General features: G+C 39.9%; 1 protein-coding gene across 3 annotated transcripts; it reads right to left on the bottom strand.

The window, feature by feature from the left end:
- Positions 1–3,087: 3,087 nt before the first annotated feature.
- Positions 3,088–15,941, bottom strand: gpank1 (G patch domain and ankyrin repeats 1). Of its 3 annotated transcripts, none has more exons than XM_077232388.1 (5): positions 15,818–15,941; positions 15,187–15,441; positions 5,674–5,945; positions 4,260–4,375; positions 3,088–3,775 (listed from the first exon to the last, which is right to left on the bottom strand). In XM_077232388.1, the coding sequence occupies exons 2-5, from the start codon at positions 15,380–15,382 to the stop codon at positions 3,325–3,327; spliced, it is 1,035 nt and encodes a 344-aa protein (XP_077088503.1). In that variant the 5' UTR covers positions 15,383–15,441; positions 15,818–15,941; the 3' UTR covers positions 3,088–3,324. The 3 variants fall into 3 exon arrangements, with proteins under 3 accessions (XP_077088503.1, XP_077088504.1, XP_077088502.1); XM_077232389.1 differs by having other exon boundaries at positions 15,187–15,396; positions 15,821–15,933; XM_077232387.1 differs by having other exon boundaries at positions 15,187–15,396; positions 15,818–15,932.
- Positions 15,942–16,208: the final 267 nt, after the last annotated feature.

Here is a 16,208-nt window from a genome sequence, read left to right as displayed (position 1 = left end):
GTCCCAACAACAAAGAGGCAGCCGAGTGCATTTCGGACATTTTGAACACTGTGCTCTCAAGATCAGCTGATCAACCTGTGTTTATTCTTGGGGACTTTAATACACTGTCTTTAGCAACACATCTCCCAATGTTACAACAATATGTTGACTGTCCAACCCGCTCATCATGCATTCTTGACTTATGTTATGGCAATATTCAGGATGCATATAAGGCAATATGCAAACCTCCCATTGGTAAATCAGACCATAATGTCATTAATTGATTGCCAAAGTACAGACAAAGCGTTAAGAGGACCATTGTCAAGACAATTAAGATCTGGGACAGAGAGAGTAAGGACAAGCTAAGGAGCTGTTTTGAAACCACAGACTGGGACATGATCTTTGACTCATGCAGAGACCCACATGAACTGACAGATTGCATCACTTCATATATACAGTTCTCTGAAAAAATCCATAATTAATACCAAGGAAGTAAGAGTATTCCCTAAAGGTGCGTTCACACCGCCGCCGACTTGAGCTTCCAAAGCGGCCGGAAGTCATTCATTTTCAATGGAAGCTGGCTTCTCTCAGCTGCAAGGAGCGTCAAATCCCTCGGCGTCGCGTTTTGGGCGTTTTGAGCGTTTTGAGCGTCAATCAGAAAGTTGAAAGAAGCTCAACTTTATGGTAATGAGCTATGACGCGGTTCAGCGGCAAGCAGCGGCAAAACGCCAGAAACCAATCAGAATAAAGACGTCCTTCACTCTGGCTGATTCCGGAGAAACATACGATGTGAACTTTCGTTCCTACCAAAACATTAGTTCCGAGAAAATGGAGGAGAAGCTGATAATCGCTGTTGCTGGGTTTCCTATCATATGATATGACGTTGTTTGCTTACAGGGACCAGTTACAAAAGAACGAGGCATGGGAATGCAATTCATTTGCTCAAGGTGACAACGATTTGACCAATTGCACTAATGCAAATAATAGCCTAATGCAAATAATAATAATAGGTAATTATTATTTTTTTCCCAGACCAAATGTGACCAAAACAGTTATAAAAATGCTGCCATTATAAAAGGTTTTTTCAATGTATTGCTTGTTTTTTTCTGTTTATTACATTTCATGTTGTGACACTTCGCTTCTCCCTGCTACGTCAGAGCGTCCAAAGCGTCAACGAGCTTCCCCGTGCTTTTTGACAAGCGTCCTTGACAGAGCGGCCAGAGCTTCTTTGACGCTCAAGTCGGCGGCGGTGTGAACGTACAGTAAGGTGGAGGACCAGTTTTGTACAGGGAACCCCAGACAAGCATGGAAGAGGCTTAACACAATGATGGGAAGGATGCAAAGGAGGAGATGACGTTGACTTACTGGACACTCCCTCCTTTGTGAATGATCTTAATCGGTTTTATGGAAGATTTGACATTGCAGATTTTAAAGATAAGAGCAACGTCATTTGTCTCGGTGTACACAGAAACCCCATCATTCAGCTTTCAGAGCAGGAGGTTGGCATCTGTCTCTCACAGATTAAGCCCCACAAAGCACCGGGACCTGATGGCTTAGGTGGGCGTGCTCTGAAGGTGTGTGCCAGCCAACTAAAGACTGTCTTAACTAGATTATTCCAGTTTTTACTATATACCTGTACTGTACGTAAGACATGGATCATTCTATCACATCATACCCAAAAAAACAAGGTCTAAATCCCTTTATGACTTCCGCCCTGTAGCCTTAACCCCCATACTGGCATGGAGTGCATGGAGTGCATGGAGAAGGTTGTCAGTAAGCATACCTCATGCATAAAAGAACAATTCGATCCATTAGTTTGCTTACAGGACAAATAGGGGGACTGAGGATGCTACCCTTACCATGGTTAACATAGTTTCCAGTCATCTCCAACAGAATAACACGTATGCATGGATTTTATTTATAGATTTTAACTATGCTTTTAATACAATGCAGATCCATATTCTGCTGCAACGGCTTTTGGACTTGGATGTTAATGGGGGTCTTTTACATTGGGTCAAGGACTTTTTAACCGAGAGATTCTGTGTCAGAGGAAAATTATTGGAGGAAATTGTCCTAAACACAGAAGTTCCTCAAGGTTGTGTTCTATCACCGTTATTATTCTCTGTGTATACTAATGAGATGACACTGCAAGACAGCAATTATAAACTATTTAAATATGCTGATGATATGGTCTTAGTTGGTCTTTTTTTATAAGAATGATGCTGTGATTATTTTGCTCAGGTTTCCAGGCTGGAGCAATGGTGTAGGTCTAGCTATCTGTCAATCAATGCTGTGAAAACAAAGGAGCTGATTTTACATCATGCAGAACCATCCCTGTCGCTTACTCTCTGTGGTCAAACAGTGGAGATAGTAAATAGTTTTAAGTATCTAGGTACACACGTGGATGATAAATTGAGTTTCACTGAAAATACTGATTACATTTGTAAAAAAGCTGGGCAGAGAATGTTTTTAATTAGGAAACTGAAGGAGTTTGGTGTTAGTCAAAACATCCAGGAGAAAGTGTATGTCAGCCTGATAGAGAGTATTCTCGTGTTTAATATCTCGGTCTGGTTCGGTCACTTAACACTTATAAACAAAAATAAGTTGGCCAGGATAGTCAAAACAGCAGAAAAGGTTATAGGCCGGCAACAAAATGGACGTCCTTTACAGTACAGCTCTATATAGAAAGGCCCTGAGCATCATTGAGGACAATAAACACCCCCTCCTCAATATTGAGTTTGAGCTTCTCCCTTCAGGACGACGATACAGAGTGCCTCTGGCAAACAGGAATATCTATAAGCGATCTTTTATACCTAGTGCAATAAATGTAATGAATAAATTGCACTAAATGATATTTTTCTGGACAGAAGGTATATTGTACACGGTGTGTATGGGATAAACTGCAGTGATGTGATGTGATGGGCGGAGAGATGTACGGTCCCGATGTGATATGATGTTGGTATATTTATATATGTTCATGTTTGTTTAGTGATGTTTTTATAGGTCTGGTGAAACCAAAGAAAAATTTCCAGCCTTGGCTGGACAAAGTGGAATTCTATTCTATTCTAATTATGTAATTGTAATTCGTTGACAAAATTTGTTTTAAAATAAAGTGTCATCCAGTTCCTGTTTATTGTCAGACAACCGTTTTGTCCTCTGTACACATTTCTACTCTTTATCGATTTCTAGTATTCCATGTAGGCTGAATAAAATTTTTACTGCCAAAGCTACAGTTTGTCCAACAGATCAAGTGTCAGTTACAGCAGAAAGGTAAAAAGACCACTGAATTTCACTGAAAAATAAAAAGGTTTGTGTTACAAATTTCCGCACAAGAGCTATGGTAGTTCAGAAGTCAAAGTTAAATGAAGAACGGTAGTCTCTCTCCCATCTCTTTTCTCTCTCTTCTTTCTTCTGAAGTTGTCTGGCACTGAGGGTTGTTTCTCTCTCCTGTCTCAGTCTTTTTTCTTTATGTTTGTGTTGCACTGCCTGAGGATCTTTGGCCTTGAAGTGAGTGACTTTAGGCTGTGGGGTCACACCATATCCCAGTCCTGCCTGATCTCTCTTTAGTACTGTGCTTACTGGATTTTTGCGGCCGGAGTGGACAGGTCCAAGACCAGAGGAGGGGTCCCACCCCAAGCGGAGCATCATTTTATAGCTAGTGCTGGAAGAGGGCAGGCAGTATTGCGGAGTGGCTAGGGGGCGGAGCTCACTGAACTGATGCATTGTAGACCTGTTGTGTGCTTCAGTGTTGTCTGTGTAATGCACAGCACACACATTGCACCACTGAGAATGAACACTGTGGAAACAGACACACACATAAGTATAAATAGGTAGCCTATAAAAAAATGATTAAATGGAACAGCATTTTAGTGAAAACTTTTAATAAACAACAAATTTAAAACAAATTTAATAAACAAATCTTTTAATAAACAAAAATAAATGTATTGTTTATTGTCATGTCAACTATGTGTTATGCATGCCTTTACAAGACTTATTCCCTGGAAGTGACTGAGTATTCTAATATATAAACACTTATAATAGGCTTACCATAGTGAATCAGGGTAAGACAAAAACACTTTTTGGAAGAAGGAATGATGATGTATTGACCCATTTTAATTTAGTTAATTTTGAACAAAAAAAAAACTGTGCCTTTTAAAAGGTTACGCAAAATCAGGTTAAGAACATGCATGTAAATGATAATGTTAACTGCTATATTTAAGTGTGAATTTCTGTTCTATTTGGACATCTGGACACTAAGTTATAACTGTAAACCATCTAACCTGTCTGCATTGTTTGTAGTAGGTGTGTTTGTAGTCTCTGACACACTAAACTGCTCCAATTCTCGCACTACATCCTGATGACCTGCCTGCAGGGCCAGATCCCGAGCATCTCTGCCCTGAGAGAGAAAGAAAAAAGGAAGAAGATAAAACTAGAAGGAATGAGACAAAATAAGACACAACCAGGGATAATGTTTAGGTAATGATTTGCAAAATATTACATCAATAGTGTTTCAGGATTTTGTGTTTGAAGTAGCAGGACTACTTCCATTAGGGATCATATTGGTTAACTTAATTAGTTTAGCTTTCAGACATATAACTATTTTTAAAGTAATTTAAACTATTTTTAAAGTATTTAAACTATTAATAAAGTAATAACAATGTATTGTGTAAATGTTTCACTGCCCTTGTGTTAAATGTCTACATTTTCTCCTTTTGACATGTATTCAGTGGCAATATCGTTAAATAAAACTAAAACTATTTAAAATATTTTAACTGAAATAAAGAATTAAAATAAAATATAGATGAAAAAAAAAGTTCTGAAAAGTTATTTTGTCATAGAATTTGAATAGTTACTGCAATTATACTTGGTTATCGCAAGTATTATCGTCCTTGAATAGGCCTTAAAAGTACCAGTAATGTTATAAAAGTCAGTGATGCACTAATTTGATTCGTTTTTTCCTTTAATGAAGTCAAATTTTATTTTATTTTAAAATCTAAACCATCCATTTAACTACAGCTAATTAAACACCTCCCAAAGAGAACATCTTAATAATAATATTAGTATTACTATACTTATTAATAATAATGCACACAAGTCTAGTTTCAGGGGCATCATTGTGTGACTGATATTTCAAGTGCACAATAATTACAATCAGATCAAATAATCATCAAAGTACTTTAGTAGTTAGTCAGTGGTGTAGTCTACGTGATACGCCGTATACCCACTAGAAAATGTCAAGGATTTCCGTATGCCCACTAGGAAATGTCAAACATGCACACATTTGAACTTCATTGCAGAGCTTTTATGAGAGTCACTTCACAAGAATTTTACCATTTCATTTGATAAAACTATCGTCATTCATTCGTATCATAAAGGCTACACACTCACAAACGTTAAAGTCTTCATGACAAACTGTCAAAATCAAAGTTTTGTATAACTTGAAGAAAATATAACAGAATATTACTATTGCACAGTAGAGTATACTTCAAGTAGGCCTAATAATAATACTAATAATAATAGTTTATTAAAACACACAGAGGCTCAAATGTCTCAAATGTGGGGGGGGGGGGGGGGGGTAAATTGTTAACAAAAAAGTAGAAGCCAATGGGGAAAAAATCAAATCATCCTTATCTCCACCACTTTGATTTTTCAAAAAGGAAGAGGCAGAGGGATTTTTTCAAAATTGAATGTTACCTGTTTGTCCACCACTCCCACCCAAGCAGCGCCGTGTTGAAGAAGCAACTGAACAGCCTCTATTTTTCCTGCCTTACTTGCACACATCACACCTGTCCAGTAGTAATCATCACGGAAGTTGACATCACAGCCACACCGCAAGAGGTCTTTCAAGGCCCGAATGTTTCCCTCCTGGGCATATCGGAGAAGTTTGTGTCCATCATGGTCTGAGGTTCTGACCGGTTGGACATAAGAAGCTTCTTGTCTTTGTGCTTTTCTTCTTCGACTGGGTCCTCATGTCAAAAGATAATGGGTTATCATGATAAAACTGTAGAGTAATGTGTCTTATACAGCTACAACTATTATAAATTAAAGAGGATGTCTAATGCTATTTCATGCATACTGACTTATTTATAGGGATTGGCATTTTTCAAAAATATTGCATTCGAATATTCGGGCTCATAAAAATCGAATACTCGTTTATTTAAATGACATTTAATGTAAAAGACGTTATTTTTTAGAAGCAAATTTTTGTCACCATTTCTGAACAAGCTTTCGATTAGTCAATAGCCTATACACAAAAAGCTTACAATATATGTTAAAGTTTTCTTTTAGTTGAAAACATTAAACAGTAGTCCTATGTGTAAACCAAAAATATAAAGAACAAAAGCATTTAAGCTCAAGCAGCGCGAACGGAAAAAAACGACACAATGGCTGCATAGCGTGAGCGTGACGTTTCTGTTGCGTGTCAGCTGCGTCGCGTTTTCTGTGTCCTTGCACACCAGAAACGTGTCTGACGCGGCGCTGCTGACACGGATCACCCTTGTTCGACATATGGGAGAGAGTTGTGGAGATAGCAAAATTGTTCCGGGCCTTTTATGGCCCAAAAACTGGCAATCATACCGCCAGGAATGCAGGGCCAAAACCGGCCCAAACAGTTTTGCCAAAAGCACGCCAGAAAGCTGCCAGAAAAATGCCAATGCCTTACCAGACGAGAGCCAGAAGACCCTAAACTGGCCCATATTCATGCCATAATATCCCTCCACCACCTCTAGAGGCGCCACCACCGATTCCGGAACTCTTCAGGGTTGCCATCCATTTGCCAACATCGTACACAAACCAAACAAATGCCAGAAGAATCCAGAAAAGGCCCGGAAGATTTTGCTATCTGTTCGTGTTAAGCATACATATAAAGCCTACTGATAAAGACACTGTCAGCAGTATTGACAGCAAAATAGACTACCGAATATTTCGTTCTGTATTGAAAGGTGCAATATTTGAAAATTGATAGTTAAAATTGAAAATTTATAATCTGAAGTTGTCAAAACCTAGACTTTCAACCATCAAAATGTAATTTATTATGTATTCGTGTAGAAAATAACATATAAACATATTTTCCTATTCTATTTTGCCTGGAAACGCTTCCAACACTGCGTCTCGCGTGAAAACTGGGCGTCGGTTCTATTTCTAGGATGCACGCGTTTTCCGCGCGGTTCGAGCCGCGCCTGAGACGCGCGTGTTACGCAGGCAGTCTGCAAGCTCTAACCTGTTAACATGGGAGCCGAAATAAAAACGGACACGCCACGCAGCTGAGACGCTTACGCCACGCAGCCAGTGTGTCAATGGCCGCCTAAAGTAAACTGCGCCAGATATGGTACAGAACGTACACATACACTCGAGTCAGCATTTGATTATCGTGTTTAATACTGTATTGTTTCACGTTTATGTTGATACAAACAATAATATCCAAATGCAGGGGCGCCGCTAGCACTTTATGCTCGAGTGATTAAACGCGCTGCGCTGACAGACGTTTCAGAGACACAAACATAACGGTGTTCTAAGTTTCTAACAGCACTTTGCATTTTCTGTCTTAAACCTGTCTCCCTCAATGAAATCTAAAGGAAGTATATCTAAAAATAATTTTTGCTATCAGAAAGTTATCATCTCGGATCACGTGGGGTCCAGTTGCGCTTACATGAATGCAGTGATGGACAGCTACCTTTCCTCATTCGACTGCTGTTTGGATTTCATGTGATTTCTCATTGTGGTGATGATATTATAACTCAGATTAATTGATTAATTTGATCAAAAGTAATTCCATTTTGTAAGATCATGTAGTAAAATCATTTAAGTAATTCCAAACTTTGCGAGGCCAGACAACAACATTATGTAATCAAATACAAACAAATTAACACGTTCCACAGCGCCACCCAGTGGATTTATTTATAACTGCGAGTTAGTACTTGGGATTTATCATGGATTCACTGCATTTACGGCCAGCAAAGCAACGTACTAAAATTCGAATAGCATTTTATTTTTCGAATAATAATTACAGATCGAATATTTGAAAATTTGAATATTCGTGCACACCCCTACTTATTTACACTGTTATAGAGTTGGATTCTCCTGCTAAACATGGCCAAAATGTCAAAATACGAGTTGAACATTATTCTGTGCCAAAATACACTCCTTCAGGGTTCGTATAAGATTCGGAAAGTAAGAACACACCCATCAACGTGCTTCGTTTGGGTTACGGAACTCGCCGATACGGCATGCTTCCAAAGAGCTGGTAAAACTTAAGACTCTTTGGAGATATGAAGGATGCAATACTACTCTAGGTAGCCTACTCAAGATTAACATGAGTTTGGCAGAAACTGTGTGTTATGTCCCCTTTAAGCTCTGAAGGAATGCAAAGATTAAATTTCTTAATGAAGACTACTCATACTGTAAAGGATTTTGAAGGGCACAATTACTGTATAGCCAAGACTTCATACGCCAGAGAAACAAGCACACAGCTATCTTTCAAATTTTGTGTTTAAACTTCCAGTTTTGAGGTAGCTCTGTATACTATGGCATTGCTCTGGAACGCTGGTTACTTGCGTAACCATGGTTATATTAATTCTATGATCACATCGAAAATCTTGTATTAATTCGGTCACACGTGACTATGACCGATGACAGGTGGGATGGTATATCAGTTCTGAATACGTCCCAGTCGGTCTCTTAGTCATTCTCAATCAGAGTGACTAGAGACTCCGGCAGTCTTCCACCATTCATAGAACCACGGTTACCCAAGCAACCAGCTTTCTATTTCAATGTTCCATACCGCCAGAGACGATCAGTACATGAATACAGCCAAGTCACGAGGATAAAATAACTTAAACGTTATCTGGCAACACAGCGGAGCCAATCAAAGGCATATGAGCAACATCAAGCTTATAAAACCTTGTGAACGTGCAAGGTGATGCCTATGTGGCTGTCTCAGATGTCTCTGAGAGGGGCACGCCACGTAATGCTGCCCAAGAAGTAGCCACAGCCTTGTCCTCCTTTCTAAACGCCTCCAGCTGAATAGGCTGATTTGTGAACGGAGATGACAATACCTTGGGCTGGAAAGCTGGTTTTGGCCAAAGTGTAACTTGATTGACCTCTGGCCCCCACCTGAGACACTGCGTACTCTCCAACTGTCCAACAATCCCACTGGGAACACGCTAAGCTTAAAGGCCATATTTCAATTTAACTGTATAACTTAATTTATACAGAATCTTGTATGAAAATGTCAATTTAAAAAGACATACATAAGAATACATATGTTTTACAACACCCACAGGCAGAAATTAAGAAAAAAGTGTACCTATTCCAAGCTAGGCTCAAAAAACCCGCCCTTTTCCAGGGAACGCGTCATATGACGTAACGACAGGCAAACAAGTAGGCGTTGCTGCCCTGGTTCTCAGTGTGGGTTTACGTAGTCTGAGAGGTGGTAACAGAAAATAGAGCTTGTAGTTATCGTTATAGTTGAGTTGGTTTGAATTGTCACAATAGTGAATTCTTGTGTTTGTTTTGGATGCAACCACTCCAACTTGTCAGATCATCGGGTCCACCGATTTCCAAACAAGAAACACAAAGATTTCCGAGCTTGGATACGTTTCGTCCAGGCAAAGAGAAGCAATTTCGCTGCCTCCTTGGTGACAAGACACACGGTGGTATGTGAAAAACACTTCACACCGGACAGCTACAACCAAGGAGATCTTATGGAATTTCGCATGGGATTTCGACGAAGAGAGTGGGTTAGGCTGGCAAATGGAGCTGTGCCATCGGTGCATGCACGTCCACCAGCAAAATCTGGCGGGAGTAAAGAGCCTAACGTTAAAGTTAGCACTAGCAGAGAATCTGCGCGTCGAAAACGGGAGCTTTGCACAGTAAGTCTTATAATACCTTACATGTTGCATCGAAATGTAGCTCAGCATGTAATTTCTGCAAATATATTTTTCTTGACGTTATAATGGATTAGTCTTGGCATGACTTTTGCTGACTGTAGCTGTTCTGACTTGAGAAGTTGGCACCATGAAGGCATGCCGCTAGCTTACTCTAGTTACGTTAACCCCATGAATCTCTTTAATAATAGCAATACAAATACGTGTTTTTTCCTGCGGGACGGGATAAGACACAAAATCAATGCATCTCTATTATTGTGCGGGAATAAATTTTTGGCCGGGAGTGTAACACATAGGTTGCGGGAATGGGTGGTAATGGTCAGAAATTCGGCGGGCGAGAACGGGTGGTAATGGTCAGAAATTCGGCGGGAACGGGTGGTAATGGTCAGAAATTCGGCTGGCGGGAACGTGTGGTAATGGTCAGAAATTCGGCGGGCGCGGGCGGGAACGGGTGGTAATGGTCAGAAATTTGGCGGGCGTGGGCGGGAACGGGTGGTAATGGTCAGACATTCGGCGGGCGCGGGCGGTAATGGTCAGAAATTCGGCGGGCGCGGGCGGGAACGGGTGGTAATGGTCAGAAATTCGGCGGGCGGGAACGGCTGGTAATGGTCAGAAATTCGGCGGGCGGGAACGGATGGTAATGGTCAGAAATTCGGCGGGCGGGAACGGGTGGCAATGGTCAGAAATTCGGCGGGCGGGAGCGCAGGACTCTAAGTTACCTCCTGACACTTATTTTATTGAGTTAATAAGATAATCTTTTTGGAAACGCATCCAAGTAATGCTTTACAATATTAGTTTTCTGGTTTTCTTAGTTACATCGAAGTTGCCTTGGTTTTCTTTGACTAATCAAAGCTGGTATCAACAGGGCACATGCGAGGAGATGCAGCTCGGGACTGTTTTGAAAAGATTAGCAGTCTTTTAAATAATACACGAATGGGGGATTTTCATAAAATGACTAAATTTTTTAAAGTTCAAAGTTGTAATTCTGGTCCGTCTTCAGATTTTGGGAGAGAGTGTTGCCAGCAAAGACAGGGCGGGTGCAATTGCCACTTCAGATCCTGAAGATGATGGAGATGGGAGACATCTCTACAATGGACCCTGAGCCAGTAGTGGTCCATCGTGGATCACAGTGCAGCATAAAATGTTTACATCGTTCATTAGGTAGTTAGTTTATATCTAGCATTCACCATACATGCCATTTACAATCACAAATAAGGATTACATGTCAACATTTTTCATGATCTCCATGGTTACTATTTTGTAATTTACACTTTTCAGACAGTTAGACATAAAATTTATGAACTGCATAATGTTAGAAAAAGATATTTTGTACTGGGTTGCATTAGATAGTGCATGTGTTGTTACCAATGAATGTACAATGGTGAACAATTATTAAGATTAATCTCTTTCATCTAAGCTGTTCAGGTAAAGCCTTCAGTGGGCTGTGGGGACTCAAACCGAAAGGTTTCAGCATCGCAGATCAATTCCACTGGCCAGTCCTGAACAAAGTAATGATGAATGGTCATTTTCTGATATCATCAACCATTATGGTGATATGTCATGGAGTCCAGGGGAGGAGATGTTGAGTGAGTCCTCTGAGGAGGAACCAGAAGAGCTGGAATCTCTCAGTGACCCAAAGTAAAAATCTTTTTATTAATGGAAACTGTTTCTGATTGTGTATCAAAAATGTCCTAGTCAGAATTAATGTGTTTTTTCCTTTTCTTGTTTTCAGTGCTGTTGACAAGTTCATTGTTTGCCAGAAACAGTTGCTGTCACTGTTCACTGTTTGCCCTGCATGCTGTGGGGAAACCCAGGGACACATAATGCACCCGGAAGGAACCTTCATAAAAGTTAAGCAGGTAATGTCTTAATTGTCAACTGTCTGTGAGGAGCTGAATTATAGATTGTGAATGTACAGTATGTATATTAATTATTTGTGTCTTAACTATACAGGCATTTCACTGCCTCATCTTAAAGCTGCTTGAGTCTTGAATCTTCTCTCATCTTTCAGGCCTGTGGGACTTGTGGTTATGAGCGTTACTGGCAAAACCAAGAAAAGGTGCATCGAAACATGCCTGCCTGCAACCTTTTACTCAGCGGTGCCATCCACTTCTCAGGTTGCATGGCTACTCAGACCATCAGGATGCTGAAGCTGTTTGGACAGCAGTGCATAAGTCCCGGCACTTTTTTCCACTATCAGCGCTATTACACTATCCCTACTATCGTGCAGGCCTGGAGGAATGAGCAGAGGGGGATCATCAGGGAGTTGAAGGAGACTGGAGTTGCATTGATCATGTCTGGTGACTGCAGGTAGAATGATCCAGCTCACGTCACTGATGTAGAACAGGTCAGTGTGTTTTTGCATTAACCTCTAAATGTAACTGTTTTTGACGTTCTTAGATCAGATTCTCCTGGACACTGTGCCAAATATGGTAGCTACTCCTTGATTGAGGATCGGATTAACAAAGTTTTGGATGTTCAACTTGGCCAAGTAAGTTGATGTCACACAGAAATCTTGTGTCTGATTTAGTTACTGATATTACTGATACTGTTCAGTAATAATCAATTGATTTTACAGAGCTCAGAAGTCCCAAGTAGCTCTTGGTGTGAGCTAGAGGGTCTAAAGCGGAGTATGCAGTTCCTGATGGACCAAGACATGCAAGTGTCTGCTCTGATAACAGACAGAAATCGGCAGGTAATGATGCAAGGAGAGATCTAAAGCTGAAAAGTATTGACCCGCACAGTATCACTCAAAATAAATTCTAAATTCTATAAAATCAATTTGTGTGTTCTTTGTTTTAGGTGGCCAAGTGGGTACGTGAGAAAATGTGTTCAGAAGGAACAAGGCATTTCTTTGACATCTGGCATATTGGGAAAAGTATGTATTGTGATGTTTGTAGTTCTATATAACAGACTTGTTCTTTGTAGTTAAGTTCACTTTCCTAATAATTAGTTTGCTCTGCTCTGTTTTTCTGCTCTGGAACAGGTGTACAGAAAGCACTGGATGCTGCTGCAAAAGAGAGGGACTGTGAGGATCTGAAGCTGTGGAGGCCAGCCATTATCAACCATCTCTACTGGACCACAGCTTCCACCCCTACAGGAGATCCATTTACATTTATTCATTTAGCTGACTCTTTTATCCAAAGCGACTGAACACAGGAAGAGGTGAGTCCAAGTTCAGCCTAGCAACGGCCATCTTGATTGTGTCCTGCAGCGAGAACACTACTGAAGAGCCAGCACCTTGAAGACCTGAGCCCTCATCACTATGAAAGTGTTGAGACTGAGAATGTAAAGATGAAGTTTCCTCTAAAGGTGCATAACACTCCTGCTCATGAGCAATTAATGAATCTGATGCTGCTAAAGGTGTCCAGCTCCTCCCTGGAACATTCAGCTGCTGGTTTGAACCTGGGCAATGAGGAGGTAGATACGGATCCCCCATTTCCTCATTTATGTTCAGAGTGGCAGAAGGAAATGACATTGCCAGTAGAGCTTAAATGCCCTGCACAGCATTATAGTTCAGCCACCTGGTGGGATAGTGTTGTTGAGTTGGTCTGTTTCTTCCTTGGAGGCCCTTCAGTTTTGCTACCTGAAAGCTTACTACCAGTCTGAACCTTGGCTATGATGGTGCTGATTAATTTTGAACTTCAGGCCAGTCTGCTGCCTAACCTCAAAAGGCATCAAATTACATACTGGGAAAGGATCAACTAAGGCCTCCCTGAGATGCTTGATGCCTAGACAGACATGACATTGTATATGGGCATCTATAAGATCCATAGGACCTGAACATGTGGTACATGAGGCAGCCACATCACCTACACGTTGAGAAAATAAAGCCTGGTAAACCAATGGGTTGATTAACAGAGCTGAATATGGTACTGCAATGATAGGTGCAATAACTGGTTGTCATGGTAACCGCACACAATGACTGATGCCCTGGTTTACGCGTGAGTGCAACTACGGCCAATGTGTTCTAATACAAACACACAGGGTTTAGTGAAGACCCTGGATAACTAATGGGTCCAAAACCATTTAAAATCCAATATAAATCCAATAACAAATCCTACGACGAATGTTTTGCTTTCTCAAGACACAGCTATAACAGGGAACAAATTCCAACCAAAGAGCTGTGTACACTCGAGCAAGATCTCTTTGCGAGAATGACAAAGAGACCGACCGTGACATAGTAAGAACTGATATAGCTTCCATTACGTCAAAGTCACGCGTGACTGAATTACGAGATTATTGATGTGATGCACAAGACGCGACTCCTTCCACCATGTACTGACCGTCTCTGGTGGTCTGGAACAGTGAAATAGAGGAGTACATTTTTTAGCTGGTGAAGTGGATTTACTTATTATAGAGTTTACAAAAGTTATCATGGCCATTGTAATGTTTGAAGCAGATGTCTTAAAAAATGTCAATGTTGACCGGGAAGATTTTAAAACAAGCGATTAATTTATAAGATCTGTAAGATCTTACCTTTATGCTGTGCAAATACAAACCGGAAGACAGAACACAACGAGCGCAGTGCTGAAAAGGGGCAGGGCTACATAAGGTCTATAGATTATAGTTTTATGAAAAAGGCAGTTTAGTAGTAGCCACACTGTGCCAATAATTAAATATATACATTTACGACAAATATCAATGCAACTTAAATTTTCTTGTAATCTATTTATGGAATCATACTTTACAAGCATATAATATGTTTAAATTATGTCTCAGTCAAATTTCAAATGGAAAATTTCAGTTTGAATGTTCTAACAGTTATGAAGTAACAAGACCAATTACAGCAATACCATGGTTTATGATTTTATTTCCTTCTTCCATCTTCCCACCCTGCCAAAACGCAAAGACATTCAGAATAAATTATAGAAACTAGGTCTGTCTAGTTTAGTTTTTCATGACCATTTTCCGCTTTTTTGGTGCTGTGTCTTTAAAGCGTCAGTGTAAACTGGTTGCCGCAGGTGCTAACATATTTAGGGAAAAATATATGGTTAATATTAATAATAAATAATAAATGTGTAAATATTGGTGGTCATGTTAATGTATTTATCAGCTTTGTTTCAAAAAAGTGTTACAAAATATTTTCACAACACCACTATTATTTTTACTTTTAAGTTTCCGTTTCAATTATCAGTTGTATCAATGTAACAATGTGCCAGCTGACAACTAGATTTTTCATTTGACCACTTAAAATAATTTTCAATCATGCAACAACAACAAAAAAGACTCCAACTTCAGCTGAGTTGTGACCAGGAGAAATGAGAAGGAAATAAAATCAAAATGAAACAATTCTCAATCTACTCATTATCTCCACCTCTACCTGTGCTTCTTCTCACTCTCCTTATGGTTGCTGCTTCTCCCTCTTTTGGCCTTTCTCCATCTCTCTCTTGTAGCAGGGTTTGGTAGAAGTCTCTGGCCTCCTCCCCAGAAAGTGTTTGCTTTTCTTCTCTCTTTCTTTCTATCCAGAGATTTTCCTCCTCTTTAGCTCTGGTAAAGTAGACTGGTTTGCTCATCATTAACACAGTATTTCCTAAAGAGGAAATATCTTATGGGGCTGCTGCTCATGTCTTTGAGACTAAACCCAAGAGAAAGAATAAAAGCTTTAAAATAGTCAATGCTTTCTCATTCTTAGGTCAGTTAAATGTCTTGCTTTAGGGCAGCTAAAAAATGTCTCTGAAATAAACTCATTAACAGCAAATTATTAAATCAAAGAAGCTTGATCAAGACTAGATCAAACCAGTAATGGGTAAACACAGAGTTCTTATTTTCTAAATAAATTGAATTACATCCTTAGATACTGATCGTGTTATTTTAGTCACCGTGCCATTTAGCATTCCACAAATCAGATATGTACAATAGTTAAATAGCCTTGTATAATTACATAAAATAAATCGAAAGGAAAGAAACAATAACACAGTTTTAATTGCGCGTGAATTGGGGACAATAATTACCACTCTGCGTAAGGACATCCAGAAAAATGAAACAAACGATTAAAAAAAAATCTACATGTACGGTAAACAGACACTGTGCGATCCTCTTCTTGTTGTGATTTTTATTGGCGAACAATGTGTACTATTGCCACCAACTGGTCTGGAGTATGAAGTGTTTATACTGGTGGGAGAAGAGAAACACTCATAGATATAATAAAAACAGAACGTATTTGAATGAATGTATTATAATGTATATTTATTATATCTATGGAAACAACCGTAACAAAATGATTGAGAAGGGTCTGACAGCAGAGCCGCAAAGCCACAGTTTTACCCCACAGTAGTTTTGCTTGCGCATGCGCATTTCGTCGTGAGAGTTTGAGAGAGATGCATCGTCGAGATCTTACAGTCT

The sequence above is a fragment of the Siphateles boraxobius genome, unplaced genomic scaffold (assembly GCF_051911475.1).
Source record: "Siphateles boraxobius isolate OS27281-9 unplaced genomic scaffold, OSU_SipBor_1 17, whole genome shotgun sequence".
In the NCBI taxonomy this organism is placed as follows: domain Eukaryota; kingdom Metazoa; phylum Chordata; class Actinopteri; order Cypriniformes; family Leuciscidae; genus Siphateles; species Siphateles boraxobius.
Note: the sequence above shows the minus strand (reverse complement) of the source record. Positions and strands in the feature narration are given on the sequence as shown.